At 49.4% G+C, this 22,994-nt stretch overlaps 1 protein-coding gene across 1 annotated transcript; it reads left to right on the top strand.

Annotated features, from left to right (window-relative positions):
• Nucleotides 1-9,623: 9,623 nt before the first annotated feature.
• Nucleotides 9,624-22,104, top strand: LOC144138305 (uncharacterized). Its single transcript, XM_077670517.1, has 2 exons — nucleotides 9,624-11,406; nucleotides 17,659-22,104. Exons 1-2 carry the CDS (start codon nucleotides 10,159-10,161, stop codon nucleotides 18,751-18,753), a joined length of 2,343 nt encoding a protein of 780 aa, XP_077526643.1. The 5' UTR covers nucleotides 9,624-10,158; the 3' UTR covers nucleotides 18,754-22,104.
• Nucleotides 22,105-22,994: the final 890 nt, after the last annotated feature.

The raw sequence follows: 22,994 nt of genomic DNA, 5'->3' as shown, positions 1-22,994 counted from the left end.
AAATCTCACGCGAGCGCGAGTACAAGTAGCGACAGAGTGCTTTCGTGCTCTGAAACCACATCGATCATAGACCACGTTGTCTGCAGCGACAACGTGGTCTACGAAATCCCCCTCAGATGCGGTGCCGTGTACATTGGACAGACGGGAAGATGCCCAAATGAACGCCTACGAGAGAACTCGTATTTTTGACGTGTCGGCGCTAAGGCCTGTGGATGCACACCAGCACTTTCCGCAGACAGTGGAGAGCCCACGAGGGCTTTAAAGAAGTCGCTCCTGCGAGAGGCTAGACTATTACGCGACCCTCCAGCCTGGCGCTACAAAACGAAGACACGCATTCTTCGTGTCGTTGCCCTGCACAGTGACGGTGAGCAAGGCACTCGACGTCCGGGTTCCGCCATTGCTTCACCGAGCATGCATTGAAGTGTCACATGCGTGACAACTTGTGGTCCTGCACGATCTGTGATGTGTTTTGAACGCCCATCCGCCATAAAGAGCCTTGTGTTTTGAACGCCCATCCGCCATAGAGAGCCTTGTGTTTTGAATGCCCATCCGCCAATAAAGACTTCAACCTTGTGTTTTGTACGCCCATCGGCCATAAAGAGCCTTGTGTTTTGAACGCCAATACACCGTAGAGAGCCTTTTGTTTTGAACGCCCATCCACCATAGAGAGCCTTGTGTTTTGAACGCCCATACACCGTAGAGAGCACTGTGGTTTGAACGCCCACCCGCCATAGAGAGTCTTGTGTTTTGAACGCCTATCTGTCATAAAGAGCCTTGTGTTTTGAACGCCCATGCACCGTAGAAAGCCTTGTGTTGTGAATGCCCATCCGCCATAAAGAGCCTTGTGTTTTGTACGCCCATCGGGCATAAAGAGCCTTGTGTTTTGCACGTCCACCTGCCATAGAGTGTCTTGTGTTTTGAACGCCCAGCCGCCATAAAGAGCCTTGTGTTTTGAACGCCCATCGGTCATAATGTTCACCCGTCATATATATATATATATATATATATATATATATATATATATATATATATATATATATATATATATATATATATATATATATATATATATATATATATATATATATATATATATATATATATATATCTTGAGAGGCTCTGGGAGTCGCCAGGCGGGAGACTTTATTCGTGCGGTCACAGCGCCAGGAAGGCCCAGCAAGAAAGGCGATGTCGATGACACTGTCGCCGCCGAGATGAAGATGATGCGATGATGATAGGGTGTGCACACCCAGAAGAGGGCAATTGTCCACATGCTAACACATAGCCTGTACCGCTTCTCACACTTGCCCTCTTCTGGGTGTGCACCCTATCATCATCGCATCATCTTCATCTCGGCGGCGACAGTGTCATCGACATCGCCTTTCTTGCTGGGCCTTCCTGGCGCTGTGACCGCACGAATAAAGTCTCCCGCCTGGCGACTCCCAGAGCCTCTCAAGTGGTAGAGGTGCTGGGCACTGTAGTACACGGAGGCTGGTGGCGGTTGTCTGGGGGATTGTGCGAAACGTGTCCTTCAAGCTCCTCGCGAATGATCAGCCGAATCATGGCGCGCAAGTCGAAGTCCTTCGAGAAGCCTTCGCCAGAGATGGCTGGCTGCACCCTCATAGATTGCAGGTCTTCGAGTCGTTTGCATGCGGCGATGACGTCCTGCACGCGTGAATGGTTCTGCAGGGCAAGTGCCTGAAAAGCAAACGGGGCAATTCCCTTCAGAATATGCCGAACCCGGTCTTCTTCCGACATGCTGCCGTCCACTTGTCGACACAGGGCCAAGACATCCTCAATGTAGGACGTATAGGTCTCCATAGGATGTTGCACGCGCTCATTTAGTTTTTTCTTGGCTGCTTCAGCGCGCGTGGAGGATGTGTCGAAAATTCGATGCAAGTCAGTGGTAAATTTGTCCCAATCTGTGAAATCTTCGCGATGATTAAAAAACCAAGTTTTAGCCACCTTGGTCAGACGGAAGGGCACCTCCGCTAGCTTGTAAGAGTCATCCCATCGATTGAAAGCACTCACGCGGTTGTAGGAGTCGAGCCACTCTTCGACGTCGTCACCGCGGAGGCCAGCGAAAGATGGAGGATCGCGCTGGGGGCTGGTGATAGTAAAGGTAGGTTGGATCGGGGCTGCAGCGTTGCTGCCCGAGCGGCTGCTCTCGTGCTGCATGGTGCTGGTGGGCAGTAGCAATCGACGACCTGATCGCAGCTCCAGTGGTGCGGAAGCGAGAGGTAGACTGCGGGATCAAAGCACCTTCCACCACTTGAGAGGCTCTGGGAGTCGCCAGGCGGGAGACTTTATTCGTGCGGTCACAGCGCCAGGAAGGCCCAGCAAGAAAGGCGATGTCGATGACACTGTCGCCGCCGAGATGAAGATGATGCGATGATGATAGGGTGTGCACACCCAGAAGAGGGCAATTGTCCACATGCTAACACATAGCCTGTACCGCTTCTCACAATATATATATATATATATATATATATATATATATATATATATAGATAGATAGATAGATAGATAGATAGATAGATAGATAGATAGATAGATAGATAGATAGATAGATAGATAGATAGATAGATCACAGAAATAAGGGTTGCAGCCAAGAAAACCTCGGAAAGCAAAGGGGAGGTTGTGGTAGGTCATTGAAACAGATAAAGAATTTGGAAAGAAAGAAAAAAAAACGGAGAAAAAATGCCCGCCAGGTGGGATCCGAACCCACGACTTCCAGAATACCGGTCTGGTGCGATGACCACTACGCTACCGGCGGGGCGATTTTCCCCCCCGCTTTCTGGGGTATTTATGTCAATGTAATTTTTCCTGTGCTTGGGGGTGGTAGCCAGCGCCACTCTGACTTCTCGGGGTGAAGGGGACCTTCTTTTAATCCCCGCGCCGTGACTCGAGTGTCTACGACATGTCGAGAGTGGTCAACCAGCGTTAAACCCTCTTAAGCTCCATATGGCACCAAGACTGCCAGAACAGAGGCCCTCGCTATGCATGTAGCGAATCAGAATAGGAAATGAGGGGCTCTTAGAAATAACACAGAAAGAAGGGTTGGCAGCCAAGAAAACCTCGGAAATCAAAGGGGAGGTTGTGGTAGGTCATTGAAACAGATAAAGAATTTGGAAAGAAAGAAAGAAAGCGGAGAAAAAATGTCCGCCAGGTGGGATCCGATATATATATATATATATATATATATATATATATATATATATATATATATATAAGAGAAGAAAAACCTCGAACAAGGTAAAAGCACGATTGTGGCCTACGTTTCAGCAAAGAGAACTTGCTTTCCTCAAGTATATATATATATATATATATATATATATATATATATATATATATATATATATATATATATATATATATATGTATATATATATATATATATATATATATATATACTTATTTATTTTATGTATTTGTTTTTTTTTGTATTTTCGGTATTTTTTTAGGTGCGGAGTACATTAGAACCTCCCAATGTCCGTCCGCGTCCATCCGTGCGCACACCACCATCAAGCGAAAATCTGTGCGGAAACTACCTAAAAGGGTACAAGAACACCCCAAAAGACTCGAAAACAGGCACAAACATAACCTAGCAACGAGAAAACGCGCAAAAACACCGGTGTAGTCAGGTTGTGATCAAGTTGTAATACACAGTGACTGCATCGAACTACGCTAGATGGCGATACGCTTAAACACGAGATGGCGCCCCGGTGCACCGCGTATATAAGCGGGTTCCGGAAATCACACACCCTCTTCCCGCCATGGACGGACACGAACGTAAGAAGCGTCACGCTGCTGCTCGACGTCTACGAAGACAACGAGCTTCCCCGAATAGGAATCATCAACTCTCACGGCGCAAATCGAATGACGTTCGGGGCGCAACTTGGATGTCATTTCGAGTCCTCGTACTCCGCACCCTCGCCATCATCCACGGAGTGGAGGTGCTGCCATTTTTTTTTTGTTAGTTGTTTTTGGATTGCCCCTGCTGGTTGGATTGCCCCGGTGCGCACAAGTGCTTCTGCACAAGGCACGGGCAGGTGCCGCGCTAACCGATAATACGTGTTGGCCAAGTGGCGTGCCGATGTGCCAAAACGTCACCAGCATGCCGTCCAGGATGCGCAACCTGTGGCCGCAGTTGCCTGCACCTCTTGCTCCACAGAAGCCACGCCCACAGTACGCAACGCGTTGTGGGAGTGTCCCGGCCTTCAAACGCTCCGTTCGAAGTGTCCCCCGCCCGGCGTCCAGCGGCTTATGGACTGGACAACGGCGCTGCAACCCGCCACTATACACGGCAGACGCTGCTAATTCTCTGTGGTAGTTCGTGCGCTCCTCAGGCGTCGACCGCCGAATGTAACCTTTAAACTCCACCCCACCCCCCACCAAAACTTCCTTTGTTCCCCATGACGACCGACGTGTCTACCTTCTGTAATAAAGTTTTGTTTTGTTATTTATTTATTTACTTACAGTAGAATCTCGATAAACGGAAATCGCTTAAACGGAATTGCCGCTTAAACGGAACAGTTGCCTGGAATTTGGTTGGTTTTGTATTCAGATAACGTAAAAAAACTCTCGGTAATCGGAACTAAAACTTTCGCATCACCGTGTAAACGGAACCAGAAATGAAACTTCTTGTGAAATCCACTGGCATGAAAATCAGCTTTTTACGGTTCCAGCTGTTTCGTTCTTGTTTTTTTGTTTTTTTTCCTCCATGCTTTTTTAGCCTTGTTGCCCTCGTAAGCCTTGTCTCGTAAGTGGTTAGCCGTGTTAGCGCAACGAATGCAACATCGCAGTTCTTGTTCCAGTCGTTCGGTCTCGATTCTAGACGCCGAGGCTACAGGGCTCACCTCCTGTCGCCTAGTTCGTGCCATCGTTGTGCTATTCGTCCTTCATTACCACGTTTCCGTCTTCTAAATTCGGTGGCTCGTAAGCACTCGCGAAGTTGAGGCCTCTAGCCTCCGTGAAGATGCAGTTGCAAGGACTCAAACAAAAATGATTGACGCATTTTGTAGTGCACAGCGACTCATTGCTGCCAAATCAACTTTGTGAATGCTGTGCCTGCGCTTCTTGTAGTTTTCTTGCTTTCTGAAAACTATCAGCTACAGTCACTTTTCTAGTGGTTAGAGTTTCCCCTTAGAAGTGTGTACACACAGAAATTTGCACCTTAGAACATCTCTCTCAGTAAGCGGAACTCCTGTTAAACGGAATTAATTTTTCCGGTCCCTTGAAGTTTCGTTTATCGAGAGTCTACTGTATTTATTTATTTATTTATTTATTTATTTATTTATTTATTTATTTATTTATTTATTTATTTATTTATATACAGGCGGCGTGCTATCTCATTAAGGCATCTTGCTGTGCTGGCAGAGACCACCACATTCCCCTTTCGCCGAACAGGGGTCGATCTGCAGCTAAAGTGTCCATGACTCCGGTATTCCAGCGCCCCTCGTCTTTCTCAAAATAAGCCGCTGTCGTCGGAGAAAAGCTTTAAACATGCAGTCTCGTAGCAGCCTAGTTGCCTAAGGGCGCGGGAGGAGGGAGTGCGGAAGAAGACGCCGAAGCGCCAGGAATCTCCGGCGCGAGCCGAGCCGAGGTGCGTAAACAAGGAAAGTCGGAAAGTGGATCAGTGCCGCACCACCTGAAAGAGACCGGGCGAGTCTCAGACAACGGTGAACCACCCATAGCGGCGCCTTTGGCGCTGGTGTGTTGAACAACATCACTACTCCGCCGAGAAAAAATAGGAAACCACTACTGAGTACCTGATCTGTATAGCGAACGAGTAAAAAAAAATATTAGCAGAGGCTTAGCGCGGCTATGCCAGGATATACGTAGCATGAGCTAAGGTTCAGCTGATTATTCTTAGCTTTCCTGGTTGTCTAGGGTTAGCTTGATTATCATGGTTTCTGCTGCTTCAATGACACACTCACGGCATACGCATTATGTGACACGTATATTTATCAAGCGGCTCCGGTGCAGCGTCACCATTCGCCCCAGAGCTAAGCTGGTTTCACAGGCGCACGCCGGTGTCGGTGCGACGCACGAGCCATTAAGACCTTACGAGCCATCGGTTTCACACCCGGCCACCCCTCGCATGATCATCAAGTGGACCGGGCCGCCACATGCGGAACGGAGGTCGGCGAAGACGCTGGTCGCGTGGGGTGTGTGAGAGACGCCGGGCAGCGAGCAACGTTCTGTGCGCCGTGTGACGTCACTGCTCCGCGCGCATGGCTCAGCACGGCTCTCCAGGAGCCACGCGAAACTGCTCAACCTCGGCCAGTGTAGCTCACGCTACAAAATAAGTTCAATGCCCTTCCACTCTGTGAAGAAGGATGACGAGCGAAGCTGTGGCGGGTAATGTTATAGATTCGTTTTAGCAGCTAATTGCCATATCCCTTTGCGACACGGCGGGTGAAATTGTTCACGTGACTTTCAAGAGCATCTTTTTGAGCTGCAATCGTCGTCATCTCCACTTGAACCGCCCAGCCAGCATTCGCATTTCCCACTCTATACGGATGCGGCGCTGCCATCTTCTGAATGCTGCCCCTTTACCATCCACCAATGCTTTACCAAAACAAGAGAGCAAGATGGACGCCTCGGCGTTCTACGGCACGTCAAGTATGTGTTATTGGTGTTTCCTTTTCCGTCTAGTTAAAACGTTTATTAAAGAAAAACTGGGACTGTTACCTTAATATATAAGGGCTACAGATCACAATAATGTGTATACTTTTTCTTATTCTAGCAATGGTTAGGAAACGGGGGTCACGTTTACGATGGCGTATTTACGATTAGGACACGACCTAATTTATTAACTACTTATGAGAACGAGTTGTATACAGTTTTGAAGCGAAATTTTCGTTATCAAAAGCATACACAGTCAGAAACAAATGTTTCTGACGGCTACATCGTAATCCTTGTCGCAAAGGGATATAATTCGTTTGCAGATAGTTCCGGTAAAACAACAGTTACAGCCATTTTCTGTAACCATATTCCCTCCGTACATGTGCTGACAGCAGACAGTAATTCTGTAAAGTTTACAACTTCACTTTGAACTAACTAATTGTTACAAGTAAATGAAACTCGGCTTAATGGTAGAGTCGTCCTAGCAGCTAAATGTCATGTAATTTGTTTCGGCATACTTTCGATAACACAAGAGTTAAAGCCGTTTTATCTAATAATCATACTCCCTCCGTAGATGACCATGCTTGAATACATTTGCAAAATGCAATGTGGGAAAGACAGCTTACAAAAACAAGCTGACACTGATCCCCTTAATGACGGCATCCCCTCTAAACACCAATGCATTGTTGGGAAGACGTTTCTCCAGGGACAGTGCAAGCCGTTTTCTACCGAAATATGAAGGCTATAGGACCTTCCTTCTATCTTTAACAAATTTTTAACACGACAGTGTTTTATTGCCGGATACACGATCTCGCTGACGTCATATCCGTCACGGAAGCGACGCCAGTACAACGAAGCAAGCGGCCTGTAAAGGGTGCACTCCTGCACACGGGGTCTTCTTGCGGGGAAGCAACCTTTAGTACTAAAGAGTACGTTATACATAGGGTTGTTCGTTATCGAGTTTTAAATTTTAACACGAGGGTGTTTTATGACGAGATACACCAAGATTTCACTGACGTCATATCCGTCACGGAAATGACACCAGGGGTGGAATTCTTGAGTTTTGTCCCTTTTGCGCCCCTTTCAAAAGTGTCCCTTTTGGCGAGCCCTGATTGGCTAAAAGCTAGCAACCGGAAGTGACGTAACGCAAGCGCGGCAAACCTACTGCCAAGGAGGTCAAACCTCCTTGCCTACTGCCAACGCCCACTGCTTAACCGGAAGTACGTCACGATGAAAGGGACGCAAAAGGGACGTTTTCAAAAGGGGCAGTTACGAGAATACCGCCCCAGTACACCTTCGCCGAAGCGACCCGCAAACAGGACGTTGCTCGCCAAGCACACCCACAACACAGCCGCTGAGCCACAAATCATGCTCAGCTGCAAATTTCGCTGCACATTTCACTTTCGTGTTTTACTGATTCCTATGTCAAAAGAATCAACCACAGTTTTTTTGTTTTTTTTCTATACTGGGAACCGGTTTTTGCGCGGCCGAGATGTCTGCTCGAGAGAGAGCGTGGCACGATACCCGTCGAGACTGTCGTCAAGTCCAAACCTAGAGCAGCTCCGCTCTGAAAAGGGGAGGAGATAAGGCAAGGCCTTAGTGCCGGCTTGAGTACTACACGTAATGCCACAGTATAGCTCTGACCTTCCATGTATTATAGTTTGTATGGACGTATGTGTAGTACGTCTTAGGGCTTTTGTGTATCCTTGAACAAATGTTTGTTTTGTTCTGTTTTCTTTTGTTCTCCGGATTTTCAAGATACAGGTTGTATCTGATGTTGCTGTAATGCTCTCCGGTGTTTGCGGCTTGCAGCTCTGTCAAGCTGTCGATTTCTGAGAGATTTTACTGCTCACCCCACAGCATCATGTACTTTGTGCAAGATGCAAATAAATACAAAAGTAACGCTGCAAATACTATTTAAGTGTTGATGTTTCGCCTCAAAACGTCCTTTTTTTGCTGAACAACGTTTGCAAGTATGCAATGTGTTTCCAGACTTGGTAGTGGGGTAAAGTTTTGCCTATATAAAATTATCATTCAATAATCCTGTTAAGTTTTGGCCGGGTGGCTGAATCAAGGGACAGACAGACAGACAGACAGACAGACAGACAGACAGACAGCAGAGGGACGAGCGGACGGTCAGACGGACAGACCAAAATTTAGACAGACAGACAGAGACATACAGACGGACGGGCGCACGGTCTGACGGACAGACCAAAATTTACCCCAAGAAAGACTATCGGCTTTAAAAAAAAAACTCTACCATCCCTTCGTAAAGAAAGTTGAGAGAATGGCAAAGCCTTTCTCACATCAAAACTGAGTCAAAAGTTTGTCAAAACTTTCGCTAAAAGTGGGTACAACCTTCGCTAAAAGGGCGTCCAATCGATCGTCAAACTTTCGAAGACCCAAATCGCAAACGATGAACGAACCCCAAGAGGAGTTTTCGCGCGCAAAGTAAACGCACCTACAATTTATCTAAATCTATACCGATACGTGGTTGATGAGATAAAGGTGTATACTGTTGTACTCCTCCTTCGCGATCTACGCGTGTATTGTCTTCTTATCTAGAAGCATTCCTTTTTCGCGATTTTGAAATAACGTGTTTTGACAGAATGGAAGCCCAGTTTCACGCACGCGCCATGCGTCCAGAGATCGTATCAGAGCTTTTCGGTCGACCAACCGGTCTACGGGGAAATGCATCAGTTTTTTTTTTTTGACAGGATGCCATCGGTCCCACTAAAAACCTTTCGCTTTAATAAACACACAAACACGCATCAGCGCTGCCTCCCGGCCCCGTGACGTGAAGACAGACGCACGCCGGCGGTTCCGCTCCTCGCACGACCGGGCTCGCGGAACCAGTGAGCCGCGCCGGAGCTCAGACCACACAAAAGGGGCGCCGGGCGGTTGGCCTCGATTCCAGCGCTCCGCGAGGCGCGCTTGTCTGCCGCCGCGGCGCTCGCTATACGGCGCCGCCCAAAATAGTGGGCCACGATCCCGGGAGTCGACAAGACCCTGCTCCCATCAGTGCTCCCATCGCCCGCCCCCGACAACCGCCTCTTCTTCTTCTCTGTGCCTGCCGGCGTGGAAGGCACGTACGCGCTTTCCGGTCGCCGCCCGCCGCGATGATGAGAACCCACGTGTTGCGCGCTATCGACACCGCCGATTGTCGGAGCTGCTGCAGAGGCACCGCGGTACGTGCTTGCGGAGATACTCCGGCGATCGAAGTCTGACCACGTTTTCTGTGCTCTCTGGAATTCATTTGCCGCCGCTTGGGATCCAAGGTGGGTGGACTCGTGGTTAACCCTTTACCGCTGGTTAACTGTCCCCTTTGTGTGCGATTAAATGCGTGGCGCGAGGAACCAGGGAACGGCGCTCAGCGTGTCTCGACCTGTGGGTGTCGGCAAGAACGTGCACTACAGAAGAACTCTGGAGCCCCCGCTAATTTAGACTCTCGCAAGACGACACCAAGTATGGGGACGAAGACCTCCTCTTTCCGGTGGTGAACCCTGCTTGAGGCCGGGAGCGGGTAGGATGAGTTACCCAACGTGGGTTCCGTTTCTCGTGCTCGCGGGACTGGCCACGGCGCTGGCGTACAACTGGGGCAGCATCCGCGGAGACCGGCTTAAGGCGGGCCTGTGCCCCGAGTCCATCGACGACCTCTGCTCCAGCGGGAGGCCCGACAGTTCTCGGCTCTCCTGCAAGTGCGACTACGCGTGCGCCGAGTTCGGCGACTGCTGCCTGGACGCGCCGCGCAGCCACAGCCGCGAACCGACGCACGTCTGGCGCTGTCACCCGAGCGGCTTCTTCTCCCTGAGGTCGTGCCCCGACCGATGGCCGCCCGACGACCCCGTGCGGCGCCTCTGCGAGGGCTGGGAGGACCGGGGCGACATGGAGGACATTCCAGCGGCGAAGTCCTACATCGAGGACGTGCCGGCCTTCTCGGCCGACTCGGAGCGAATGTACTGGAACGTGTTCTGCGCCGCGTGTCACGGCGACGCGAAGCGGCTCGCCACGTGGCCCGCGACCATCGACTGCGACAGCGACCCGCTCGGGGGCAGGGGCCCCGGGCCCGTGGTTATCTTCGACGAGCGGTCCCTGCGGCAGTTGGTGGCCGTGGGCAACCTGACCTACACGGGCGACAACCGGTTCCTGGTGACGGACCGAAATGAGAAGCACCGCTGCATGCTCCGGGTGCAGCACTCGGGCTGGAAGAACTTCTCCCAGGTGCACCTGCTCCGGTCGTGCGCCGCGGGCGCCGACTCTGCGCCACGGTGCCGCAACGGCAGCGCCGAGCTGGTGTCGCGCTGCGGCGCCTACACGGCGTACGTGAACGACCCCGTGGTGCGCCGGAACTACCGCAACTACCACTGCGCGGTGTGCGACGTGACGCAGCGGCACCGTCTGTCGTGCGGCGCGTACGCGGACGAGCTGGAGCCCGAAGGTTCCGTGGTGTCCTACCAGTGGCAGATCGAGTTCCGGGTGTGGCGCAGCCCGGAGGACGCGCCGCTAGAGTGCACCGACGACAGCCACATGAGGGAAGACCTGACGGGGGCCTGCCTGCCCGTGGGCTGCGCGCCGGGCCACGTGCCCGGAGGACCCGACGGCATGTGCGTCCGCGCAGACGTGGCCCCTCCGGACCCGTTCGACAAGCCGCCGCCCGAATGCCCCGTCGTCAAGTTTGGCTCCAAGTTCGTCGGTCTGCTCCGCAACAACTCGTTGCTGCTGAACGTGAGCCGAGGACAGGTCTTCGCTCCGGACCAGTTCATTCTGGTAGCGCAGGTGGGTCGTTAAGTGTGGAACAGGTCTAGTGGGGCAGAATTCTGAGCTGTGTCCGTGCCAAGAAGTCCATTTTGCGTCCGCTTAATGTCTTGCGGGGTCTCTAACCTGTACCACAGCAGAGAAGCCAACGCCTTGTTTGTCTTGTTTCACATGCGCGTCGTCTGCTCAGTCAATAAGATCTCGCTTGAAGTGGACGTTTTGAGGTGAACATGAATTGGGAAGAAATTTATAATTCCGCTCCTGGATTCTACATTAACACGAAGCATGTAGAAAGGCTGTGCGACCCTTCGTGAAAATGGCACATCACTGTCATCGCAAGCTCGAAGCGTTTGATCATCGTGGAGACGAGCCCTTTATCCTTGCAACGATCACAGTGTATTCGGTTTGGAAGAAAATTATTCTATTATCAGCTGGAAGCAACTGCAATTATGTGTGCTCCGGTTATATGTCTGCCGACACAACGCAACACACGCATTCGGCAACGCGCAAGAACACTAGTTACGTACCCCTGTTTTGCTCGCTAGGCGACTGCTTCCCTCACTTATTCTTAATTAATTGAGACCATTACACCGTCTCTCACCTTAAATAAGTGCTTGTAGGCGAGTTGTTGTTTGGAGCCGGCCCTGTTTTGATGCGCTATCGGACGCTGATGTTGTCTTAGTGTACAGAGCTGTCAGCAAAACCATTTCGGGTAAAGGTGTTTTACGTGATGCCCTTTCATTTAAGATAGAGAAAATATACTCGATAAAAGCCGATTGTCAATCCTTTGCGCATCTCTATAAAGGAATATAAACAGATATTGTGGTCCATACCAGCAACGGAAAAAGCGTATTTAGTATTTTTTTTTAAATAAGACTGCTTCAATTTGTTTATTTAGTTTAGCCGTTCCCAACTACGCTATTTGGTGAACGATAAAAACTGACGCAAGGCTTGACCTTTACACTGATATGGCCGAAAAAAAGCTTTCGAACACAACTGTGGCTTATATGTAAGCGATAGCCCTTAGCTCATCGACCCACAACAAATGCGCGGAAGAAAAATTAAATTGAGACTGGCAGTCTCTTCGTAATATAGGACTCAAATCCACAATGTTCAGCTGTTTGTGGCAATTATAAATAAACTAACGAACTAGTCAGCTCTCTAACTAGCTAGTTTAGTAACAGTCCACTGAGCCAATAGAAGGTATCTCCGTTGCGAACTTACCATAAAAAAATAAAAAGCTTTTAGAATTCGTATAACAGTGTGCGACACGAATCTTAGCCTTGCTAGTCTTGCTTGATGTACCCGACCTTTCACAGCCAATGTACCTAACGTAGCTCGATACAGGTTATACTGGGCATATCCGACTAATTTTTCGCAGAGTTTCGCGAAGCTAGCTTTGCCACATACTTTCAGTGTGCACGGTGCTGCATGCTTTACGGGAAGCAAACTTCGACAACCATTATCAAGCGGAAGGACAGCTGCTTATTACTCTCCGGATCAATAGCTCACGTAAAATTAAGCCTGCGAGAGCATGTACAGGGTGTTACGACGATAATTGTAACACTTCAATTTTTTTTTCCTGAGCGAACCGCTGCTCTGTTCGCGCTCAAACTTCACACGAAGGTCGCATTTTGTGGTTTATTTTGTTTGACCCCGCGGGAGCAACGACGGCACTTGCCTGTTTATTCTGAAAATACATAAAAACTATTTTCGCCTGTGGGAAAATGGCGGCCGATTTGGACGTGTGAGCCAGCGCAAGTTGATCTTGGGATGACGGCGCCACCTGGGGTATGCAAGCGAAACGCACGTTTGGGATTGACGGTAGGAAGGAGCCAAGTGGAGCAGCAGACGATCAGAAAATGCACCTAGGAATGAGCTAGCAGACTATCAGAAAACCCGCTTTCACATTTTCTGATCGTCTGCTACACCATTTGGCTCCTTCCCACCGTGAATCCCACACGTGCGTTTCGCTCTGCATACCCCAAGTGACGCCGTCGTTCCAATATCAACTTGCGCTGGCTCGCACGTCCTAATCAGCCGCCATTTTCCCATAGGCGAAAATCGTTCTTATTTATTTTCAGAATAAACAAGTAAGTACCGTCGTTGTTCCCGGTGTCGAATAGACAAAATAAACCACAAAATGCGACCTTCGTGTGAAGTTTGAGCGCCATTGAGCGGCGGTTCGCCCAGGAGAAATTTTTAAAGTGTTCCAATTATCGTCGCACCACCCTGTATATGTAAGCGCCGAGTAACTGTCGCCTTCACCTCGAAACATTTGGCGCTTTGCCACCGTGACATCCACGCCTATAAAATTTGTTCTAAACTCTAATTCAAATTCTCTTAAAATTCACTACTACAATTTCATTTCTCTCCGTGTTTTTCTTTTAATCTCAAGCATTAAACGAAATAAGTCATACGCGTCACCCGCTAAGACGGCCCTCGTAGTTATCGTTTTCTTTTCAATACATTTTTTTACAAGGTAGTACTGGCGGCCTTCGGAAAATAAGACCCTGAACAAGATACAGGAAAAAAACTGTTGTTGATTCATCTGTCATAGGAATCGGTAAAACACTAAAGTGAAATGTGCAGCGAAATCTCCAGCTGAGCATGATTTGCGGGTCGGTAGCTGTCTTGTGGGTGTGCTTGGCGAGCGACGTCCTGATGGCGGGTCGCTTCGGCAAAGGTGTACTGGCGTCATTTCAGTGACGGACATGACGTTAGTGAAATCTTGGGGTATCGCGGCATAAAACACTTTCGTGTTAACATATGAAACCCGAAAACGAACAACCCCAGGTATAACGTACTCTTAAGTACTACAGGTTGCTTCCCCGCAAAAAGACCCTGTGTGCGGGGGTGCACCCTTTACAGGCCGCTTGCTTCGTTGTACTGGCGTCACTTCCGTGGCGGATATGACGTCATGGAAATATTTGCGCATCTGGGAATAAAACACTTTCGCTTTCAAAAAAAAAAAAATTGGCCGCATATCTGCTCACTTCGCAGCCAATGTCCTCGAAAGACGATGGTCTTCTGCCGCCTGTGCCGTGTAAATACCCCTCCTGTCCCCCGGCCACCTCTCGTGCTGTTTCCCTCCCCTTCGATCCTCCGACTAAAAACACGGAGATTTGCTTAAGTCAGTTTAATTTTCCCGCGTTCCACTGCTCGAGCCATCTACTGCAGCTTTTTGTTACTGTAAAACTTGGGACATTGCCACGAAGTCCAAGCTCGCGTGAGCTCTTTTTGTATTTTGGGCCAGAACATTGTTTTCAACGTGTATTTTTTTATTTGCTACCGCAAATGTCAAGTCTACGTCTATTTTCAATTAAAAGGACACTGCAAGAACCAACTGGACATTGGTATTTTGCCTCAAATATGCCCTGTGTTTTCTTTCTGCTCAGCAATGTTGAAAACTATAAAGTGTGTTCCCAGATTTTGTGGTTCAGGAAGGTTTTGCCGACAAGCTTCTCGTTGAAGAATTCTTTAGCTTTTGGACATATGGATGCATCGAGGGACAGACTGGCGGGCGGACGGACAGGCAGAAAGACGAAAATTTTCGGGTTTAGGTACCCCAAGAAAGACTATCGTGTTTAATGAGTACTGGGGGACTGTTCGCGGTTACTAGCGGATTGGCAAGATTACTCTTTAACAAGGGACATCTCTAACGATATTTCGTAGGTAGCGCAAGTCACTGACGGTACCAAAGTGCGCAGCTCGTGTGCTGAACTGCAGCTATATTCTTCTTAACCTTTTTGACCCTGGTGGTGTCAACTGACGCCATCACATAAAAGTTTCTTTAGCGCATAGAAAACGAAACCAAAACTGCTAGTTTTGGGAGGAATTGTTCTTAAATGAAACCTATTGCGATAGATATCACTATTGTTTCATTTGAGTGGATCTGCACGCTACAAAGAACCTCAAATGGAAACGAAATTACGACATCGAGGTTAAAAAAGTGGCGTTCGGAGTTTTATTTCTAAGCATGTAAATCCATCAACACGTGCACTATAAAGCTCATTTTTTGTTTGTACGTACATGTAGCCATAGCGTTTTGGAAAATGTGCAAAAGTAATGTCTCTACTCAACATAAAATGTTTAATTGCGAGATGTCCTAATTAATTGCCTCATTAATAAATATACTGACACTTCCAGCTCTATTTTTTTTTTGTTTGAGGGCTTATGAGACCCAAAAATTAAAGAAAAACACAGAAAACGTTGTTTTGCTTGAAATAAAAAAATCAGGGCTGAAAGGGTTAACTAACTCTACAGGCCTGTTGGGGGAAGCGGGTTAAATGATGGAACCAGATGAAGTGGACTCAGATATTGTGCGGGGGAGTCAGTAGCGGGAACCGAGATTGTGACGGGAAAAGAAAGGTACAAAAAAAAGGCCGTACCTGTCACTGTTAAACAAATAGTAACATCAACGGCGGCCGCTAAAAAGACTCTACAACGGGGCCGAGTTTCGCGTATACTCCTGCATAAGATTACTTCCCAAGTAAAATAAAAAAAAAATTCCATGCCCTTCCACAGTGTGAAAAAGGATGACCAACGAAGCTGGGCGCAGAGAAAAATGTTCTAGTCCGACTTCAGCTGGTCAAACTCCAGCTTTCGGGTATGGTGGCTAGCCCGGGTTCTCTTCCTCGAAGGTTTCTACCGGATGGATGAGGTGATGATTTTTAGATCCAAACAGCTGATTCGGCTGGCGACGCAATTCAGCGATTGATTGATTGATTGATTGATTGATTGATTGATTGATTGATTGATTGATTGATCTCTAGTCCGAGATGTCTGGAGCGCAGATGGCTGTCCTTGTCTTCAACAGTTCCTGCTGGGTGTCAAGGTCTGGGTTGGTCAGGTGGTGTAGAGTCACTGAAGGCACCCAATATTTCTTGTAACGACTACTATGGGTCTTTCTGTGACATACGTAAGGATAAACTTAATTCGAATCCAGGCATATGCAGAGTGGCTCTGATGTGCGCTACTTGGTACATTTCTTGGTGGACAGCTGAAGAACAGTATCAAAAAACGGAGGACAAGAAAACAAAAACTGTGGTTGATTTCTCTGTCATAGGAATCGGTAAAGCATGAAAGTGAAATGTGCAGCGAAATCTGCAGCTGAGCATGATTTGCGGGTCGGTGGCGCTGTCTTGTGGGTGTGCTTGGAGTGCGACGTCCTGTTGGCGGATCGCTTCGGCAAAGGTGTACTGGCGTCATTTCTGTGACAGATATGACGTCAGTGAAATCTTGGTGTATCCCGGCATTAAAGCACTTTCGTGTTAAAATATAAAACCCGAAAACGAGCAACCTTAAGTATAACGTACTCTTTAGTACTACAGGTTGCCTCCCCACAAAAAGACCCTGTGTGCGAGGGTGCACCCTTTACAGGCCGCTTGCTTCGTTGTACTGGCGTCACTTCCGTGACGGATATGACGTAAGTGAAATCTTGGCGTATCCCGGAATAAAAGAGTTTCGTGGCAAAAAAGGATGACCAGCGAAGCTGGACGCAGAGAAAGGTGTGCTAGTCTAACTTCTGATCGTCGAACTCCTGGTCAAAGCTGGTCAAACTCCAGCTTTCGGGTATGGTGGCGAGTTTGGGTGCTCTTCCTCGAAAAGCTCTACCGGATGGATGAGATGATTTTCAGATACAAACAACTGATTCGGCTAGCGACGAAATTCAGCGATTGATTGACTGATTGATTGATTGACTGATTGATTGATTGATTGATTGATTGATTGATTGATTGATTGATTGATTGATTGATTGATTGATTTGTCCCTAGTCCGGGATGCCCGGACCACTGATGCCTGTCCTTGTCCTCTTCACCAGTTCTTGCTGGGTCTCAAGGTCAGGGCGTGTAATCACTAGGAACCTAATATTTCTTGCAGCAACTGCTATGGATTTTACTGTGACATGCGTAAGGATCAACTTAATTCAAATCCAAGCATATGCAAAATGACTCTAATGTATGCTACTTGGTACATTTCTTGGTGGAAAGCGGTAAAACAATATTAAAAGGGGGGACATAGAAAAGCACCAGCCGCTGACTAACGACTGAATGTTTACAGAAAGAGAACATATATGCTATATACATAAAAAATCCGTGTACGTATCGGAAGGTCACAGACAAAAAAATTATTGAGTTCTGTTAGTCAGCGGCGTGTTGTATTGTTGTCCTCCGTTTTTTTTTTTTTTGGTATTTTTCTAGCTGCTTTCCAGCGATCATATGCCTCACATTCTGCGATCTAATAGTCTACAACGAGACTATTCGCACGCAGGTCAACGAGCAGAACCGCACCATCGGATGGTACGCCCTGGCCTGTGCCGGCCATCGGATCAGCTTCATGTGGACGCCCGGCCTGCTGTTCGTCGCGCGGCTCGGGCTGGGCGGCTCCATCGTGTGCCTCGCCCTCCTCCTCGCCATCAGGCTGCTCGAGCTGCACGTGCGCCGGCACAAGATGGCCGCCTGCCTCGCGGCGAGTGCCATCGCCTCGCAGTTCACCGTGCTCCTGGGTCCGCACCTGGAGCCGTTCGGCCGCGGGTGCGCGGCGTTGGCCGTGGCCTCCCACTACTGGAACATGGCCTGCATCGCGTGGACGGCCGCTCTGGCCGGCGACGCCTACCAGGCCCTGCACGCGCTCAGAAGCATGCGTCCGGACGGGCGCTCCATACGGCAGCTAGGCCTACTTTGCTGGCTCGGTCCCGCCGCCATTGTTGCCGGCTCACTCGCCCTGGATCGGCTACAGCCGGATTCGGCTCTGAGGCCGCTCTACGGGGAGCCGCTCTGCTTCCTCAACGGGGCCCTGGGCACGGCGGTGTTTCTCGTCGCTCCCATCGGCGCCATGCTTCTAACGGCGGCCACGCTGCTAAGCCTCGTTGGTCCTAGGTTGTGCGGAGGCCCAACGCCGCAGACGAAACCCGCCAAGGCCGAGTTCCGGGCGGACCGGGTACGCTTCTTTCGACTCGCAGCACTCGTCCTGCTCGCGATGGTCACGTGGACGTCGCCACCGCTCGCGGTGGTGCTGCAGTTGCACGAGCTGTGGTACGTCTTCTTCGGATGCTTCGCTGCTCAGGGCGCCGTGGCGCTAGCGGCGTTTGCGCCGCACGGCCGCCTGGCAGCCAGGCTGCGCGGCACGCGGTCTGCGGGCGTGCTCGTGTCCAGCTCGTCCGTGGGCCACTTGTCGGAGCAGCAGGTGCCGCCGATGGCGACCACCACTATGCCGCCGGACCCCGGGCCGTACCGGAAGCACTTGGCGCAGACGCAGAGTTCGCCGAACCGGCGCTCGTCGGTTAAGCCTAACTTGGAGCGCCGTTTCAGCACTAAGAGGCCGCTGGTGATTGAGGACGAGATGGAGAATAACGGCAAGCCGTGACGTCGAGAAGGCTGCAACATGTCCTAATCGGTCTTCCGTGCCTCGGCTAAACGATTCCATGCCGTCCCCCGCACCATGCAGAGATAGGCCTATTCGTCTTCGAGAGGAACTATGTTGCAAATCAAGAAACACCAGAAATGGCGGTTGCCACAAGTTAGTGATGGCCCCTCAATGTGCCACCGCGGCTAAAGTGCACGACGCTTGATGACACTGTTCCTTGGAAGCCCACGTGCACTGGACATCGAAAGTGTGCCAATGTAACAATTCTAGCCGCCAATGAGGACAGAACCTTTGTTCAATGCTACTGAATCCGATTCGCGCATAAGCGAATGCTGAAGAAGAGGTCAGGCTCGCGTCAAGTCCTCAAGTGGGTGTGAGTCCTCAAGTGAGTCCTCAAGTGGGGATACATGAGCGTAAGTGCGTAGCTAAGACCTACAAATTTGAGACAAGAAACTTTTCTTCAATGCTGAACACTGGCACACGACTATGGAACTCATTATATTCATGCCTGTGTTGTGATCGTGGATGTGTTCTTATTGTTGTGCTTTCAAGAGCTTTGAAATCAACTCGATCACCTGCCCCCGCAAAAGCCGCGAGAGTCTAATGGCGGACCAAAGGAAACAGTCCAACATTACGTTTTGAACTTATGTGTGTGCTGTCGGCAGCAGTGTTTGCGACTATATGTGTTGCGACTATGTGCTTTTCCTTACAGACTTGGTTCTTGTTTTGTGTTTCTTGCACAGACGTGAATTCTGCGCGGACTTCGAGCTGTACGCGCCGTGTGCCTGATACGTCAATATCCGACCCAACAGTGTTGTGTAGGGGGCAGGTTTTGTACTATACGCGCGAAAGGCCAGTGTTTTGACCGCATGCATCTAGCGAAATCGCTCGAAGGACGCTGCCGGTGCGTGGTGCCGTGTAATTCCGGGATATTCGAAAGGAATACTGAACGGTAATGCTACGGGGTGGCGTAGTACACTGTCGTTGGACAGTTAATAACGTCAAGAAATGATGAACGTCATGGACTAGCGGGCCTTCCATAAGTGCAGAACGAGGCAGCAGGTTGCTTCGAATTTACCGGGACTTGCGCCCTTTGTTTGTTGAACAAAGCAGAATAGTAAGCGCAACTCTTTCACAATTACGGCTCGAAAAAGTGCACATAGATTTATCGCATCCTTTCACGACATAATAAAGGAACGGCACGACGGCACTCATGGTATCGAACCATATCGCCCTCGCTAAAACTATCTTCGCTAAGGAGCGCTTAGCAGAGGTGGAAGAAAACAAAACGCACGTTTACGATCTGCTGTGCCGACTACCGCGGCACAAAACCAGTTTTTGTTCGTTTCCGCGCCTGAGCTCCAACGAACGGGTTCCGTTCTCCCTACAACTTGCTTACGGAAGAGGAATAGCGTTCTTCACCGCAACACTCCAGTGACCGAATGTGCAAATTTGGCGAATTAAAATACGAGGCCCACCATGCGATTAGAACAAAAAGTAGTATATGCGCCGTGACAACAGCACGGATACAGATACTCGCTGTCCGTTTCTCACGGTCCTCTCCGCTCCGATATCAAGCGGGAGCGCCATTGCGCATGCGTGGCGCGCTTGGCCGCGAACCACGCGACGACATTCCGGATGTGCTGAGCGGGCCGCCGTTACCGGAGCGGCCCGTCGAAAACGGTCAGCTATAACTCTCTACTATATTTTGCTCTAATCGCATGCCAAGCCTCGTCGTCATTCGTCAAATTCGCACATTTGGTCACGATGATTTATCGTTTTGGAGTGTAGCGGTGAAGCCCACCTGCGGGGATTTTTAGCAGTGGTGCACGTGCACGTGAAACATAACGAACGCACGTTCGTTATGTTTCAGCTTTATTCGCGTGCATATCTACCACTTTAACTACGAGACGAAACGGCGCGTTTTCTTCCAGATAACTGTGAGAGGGGCGCCGTGCGACGGCGCGAAAAGTGTCGATTCTCGAGCGGTGTTGATAAGCAGTGACGCGCGAAAGAGCTGCGGCGCGGTCGACCGCCACCGACGGCACTGCCGGAAACCGAAGGCAAGGCTCTGCCGAAGGCCACCGAAGGCTAGCCCGTGGTTCCGAAATATACACGCGTTCACTGCAGCCATTGAGTCCATGGCCATCAGTCACGAAAAAAAGTGTCCCGCCTCCTCGCCCTCTCCTCCCCCCTAAAATAAAGCCTGCGCGTTCGCGCGCGACCGGGTCGGATGCCAAAAATGTCGACTCATCTCTGTCTTCGCCCGCGACGCCGAGTCAGCGGTGCAAACACGCCGTGCGTCAAAAAAGAGGGCACGGGAATGCTGAGCCCGAGTTGTCACAGCTCGTGTCGATGACAAGTCGCGCCGTTTCGCGCTACCGCTGTGGTCAGTTCCAAGTTCCACCGTGCATACGTGCGTGCGTGCGGTGCTTGTTGGACGTTTCCTAGCAGGACTGCTTTTGCAGGTTGCTTACGACAAACTCGAAGGGACCGCGAAAATGTGTTCGTATTATCCGAAATTCGTCTTACGCGGATGTTTTCTTGCATTGTGGACGTTACAAGAGAGCAAGTGTTCAGCTTTACTGTGAAGCTCGTCTTAACCGAGTTCGTATTGAGCATAGTCTACTGTATTTTTATTTGTACTCTGGGCGGGTACGAATGAATGGTACGTTATTAAATGTTGCCCCACTAGGCCAGTAGGCCTGTTCATCAGTCCCTCATGATGGCACAGCAAAATAAATCTAACAACCTCGGCGTTCGTTTTTTCCCTGCGAAACCTGTCGCCCATCAGTGTGAGCACTCAGACTGCTGGCAGACTATTCGGGACTGGTAAATCAACAAATCAACCCCCCCAGCTTACCCAAATGCAATTTTTTTAGTAAAGAAAACAAACACGCTATTATTGGCACGAGTGGTTCTTTCATGGCGCCTTTTCGCCAGCATGTGTCGAACAACCTAAAAAGGCCCGTTCACACTTGCGACCAAGCAATGAGCAACTCGAAATAACTCGTGGTCGGTGTCCTGGTCTTTCTTTCGAGATTTCTGTCGCGACGACAAAAATTGGTACAGACCAAACGGCAAAAACGATCGCCGTGCGACAAAGCGACAGGATTCCCGTCGCTTTCGCTTGCTTTTGTCGCAGGTGGGAGCTGGCCTTTATTAACAATTGAGCAGGACTTGTTTTATGGGCTTTGATCTTTGCAAGTTATGCCACCTTGTTAGTAGTGTGCAATGCACAACTTTGCTTTGTAGATGTCTGGTACCAGCTGTTTCATCCTCTCACTTCAAACTAGCCCAGAACTGTTGTCGACATAAACGTGATAAGCCAATTTCTTTTTTGAGCTCTGCTGGCCCAGTAAGGATAGACAGCTCTGAAGTTGAATGCGTGCGTAATAGATGGCATATGTTAGGGAAATTTTCGCATACATCTGTCGACAGACTCAGTGATAGAAGAGCACAGGTTGAAGTAGAGAGAGAGCTGCCAGCGAGAAAGAAGAGATGTGCCTTTGTAACAGTGCCAATGTTGTCACAGTGATTTCAAGCCAAAGAGCGGCTCGTTGCCTGCCTCTGCGCTGTCTCGGCAGGTCCTGTGACTCCCACCACCACTCGCACACGCTGTAAAACAGTGCACAGAGACGCTGACGCATTTTTAATATCCCTGCTGCACTGGCGTCTCGAATGCCTTCCAACCGAATGTCATTTCACTCAAAGGCGAAGTCATGCTGCTCCACTGGGTTTTGAAATGGCATTCGGCTCAAATGACATTAGAGTCGAATGATCACCCAGAGACATTTGACCCCGCGGGAAATCAACCCTGCCGGATATCTTCCGGCACTCTTCCAGAGGCCTTCCCGCACCCAGTAGAAGTCAGCCCCAGTGCAAGCGACAAACCAGTGTGGCCAGACAGTACAAACATGCACCCAAAAGTATAATAAAACCTTATTTCGATAAAAAATTAAGCAAAAACTGCGTCAAAGCTTGCGTTTTTTATAATTTGATATTATCTTACTGCCAAAGACTGCTGATAAATTTTATTGCTGCATTATTGCGCAAAAACAACTCGACAGCAGCAGTGCCATGCTGCACAGCAAGCGATTGTTAAAGCTTTCAAATGCAATCGAAATTGTAGTGGAGAACGGTGGATTCTAAATGGCATTCGAAGACTGGCATTCGAAGACTGGCATTCGAAGACCCTCTTTTGGTTCAAATGACATTCGCTTGGAAGGCATTCGAGACTG

This window comes from Haemaphysalis longicornis, unplaced genomic scaffold, assembly GCF_048455015.1.
Source record: "Haemaphysalis longicornis isolate Haplotype H1 unplaced genomic scaffold, Haemaphysalis longicornis Haplotype H1 scaffold_5, whole genome shotgun sequence".
Classification (NCBI taxonomy): domain Eukaryota; kingdom Metazoa; phylum Arthropoda; class Arachnida; order Ixodida; family Ixodidae; genus Haemaphysalis; species Haemaphysalis longicornis.
The sequence above is the reverse complement of the archived record's forward strand: the minus strand, read 5'-3'. Positions and strand labels throughout refer to the sequence as shown.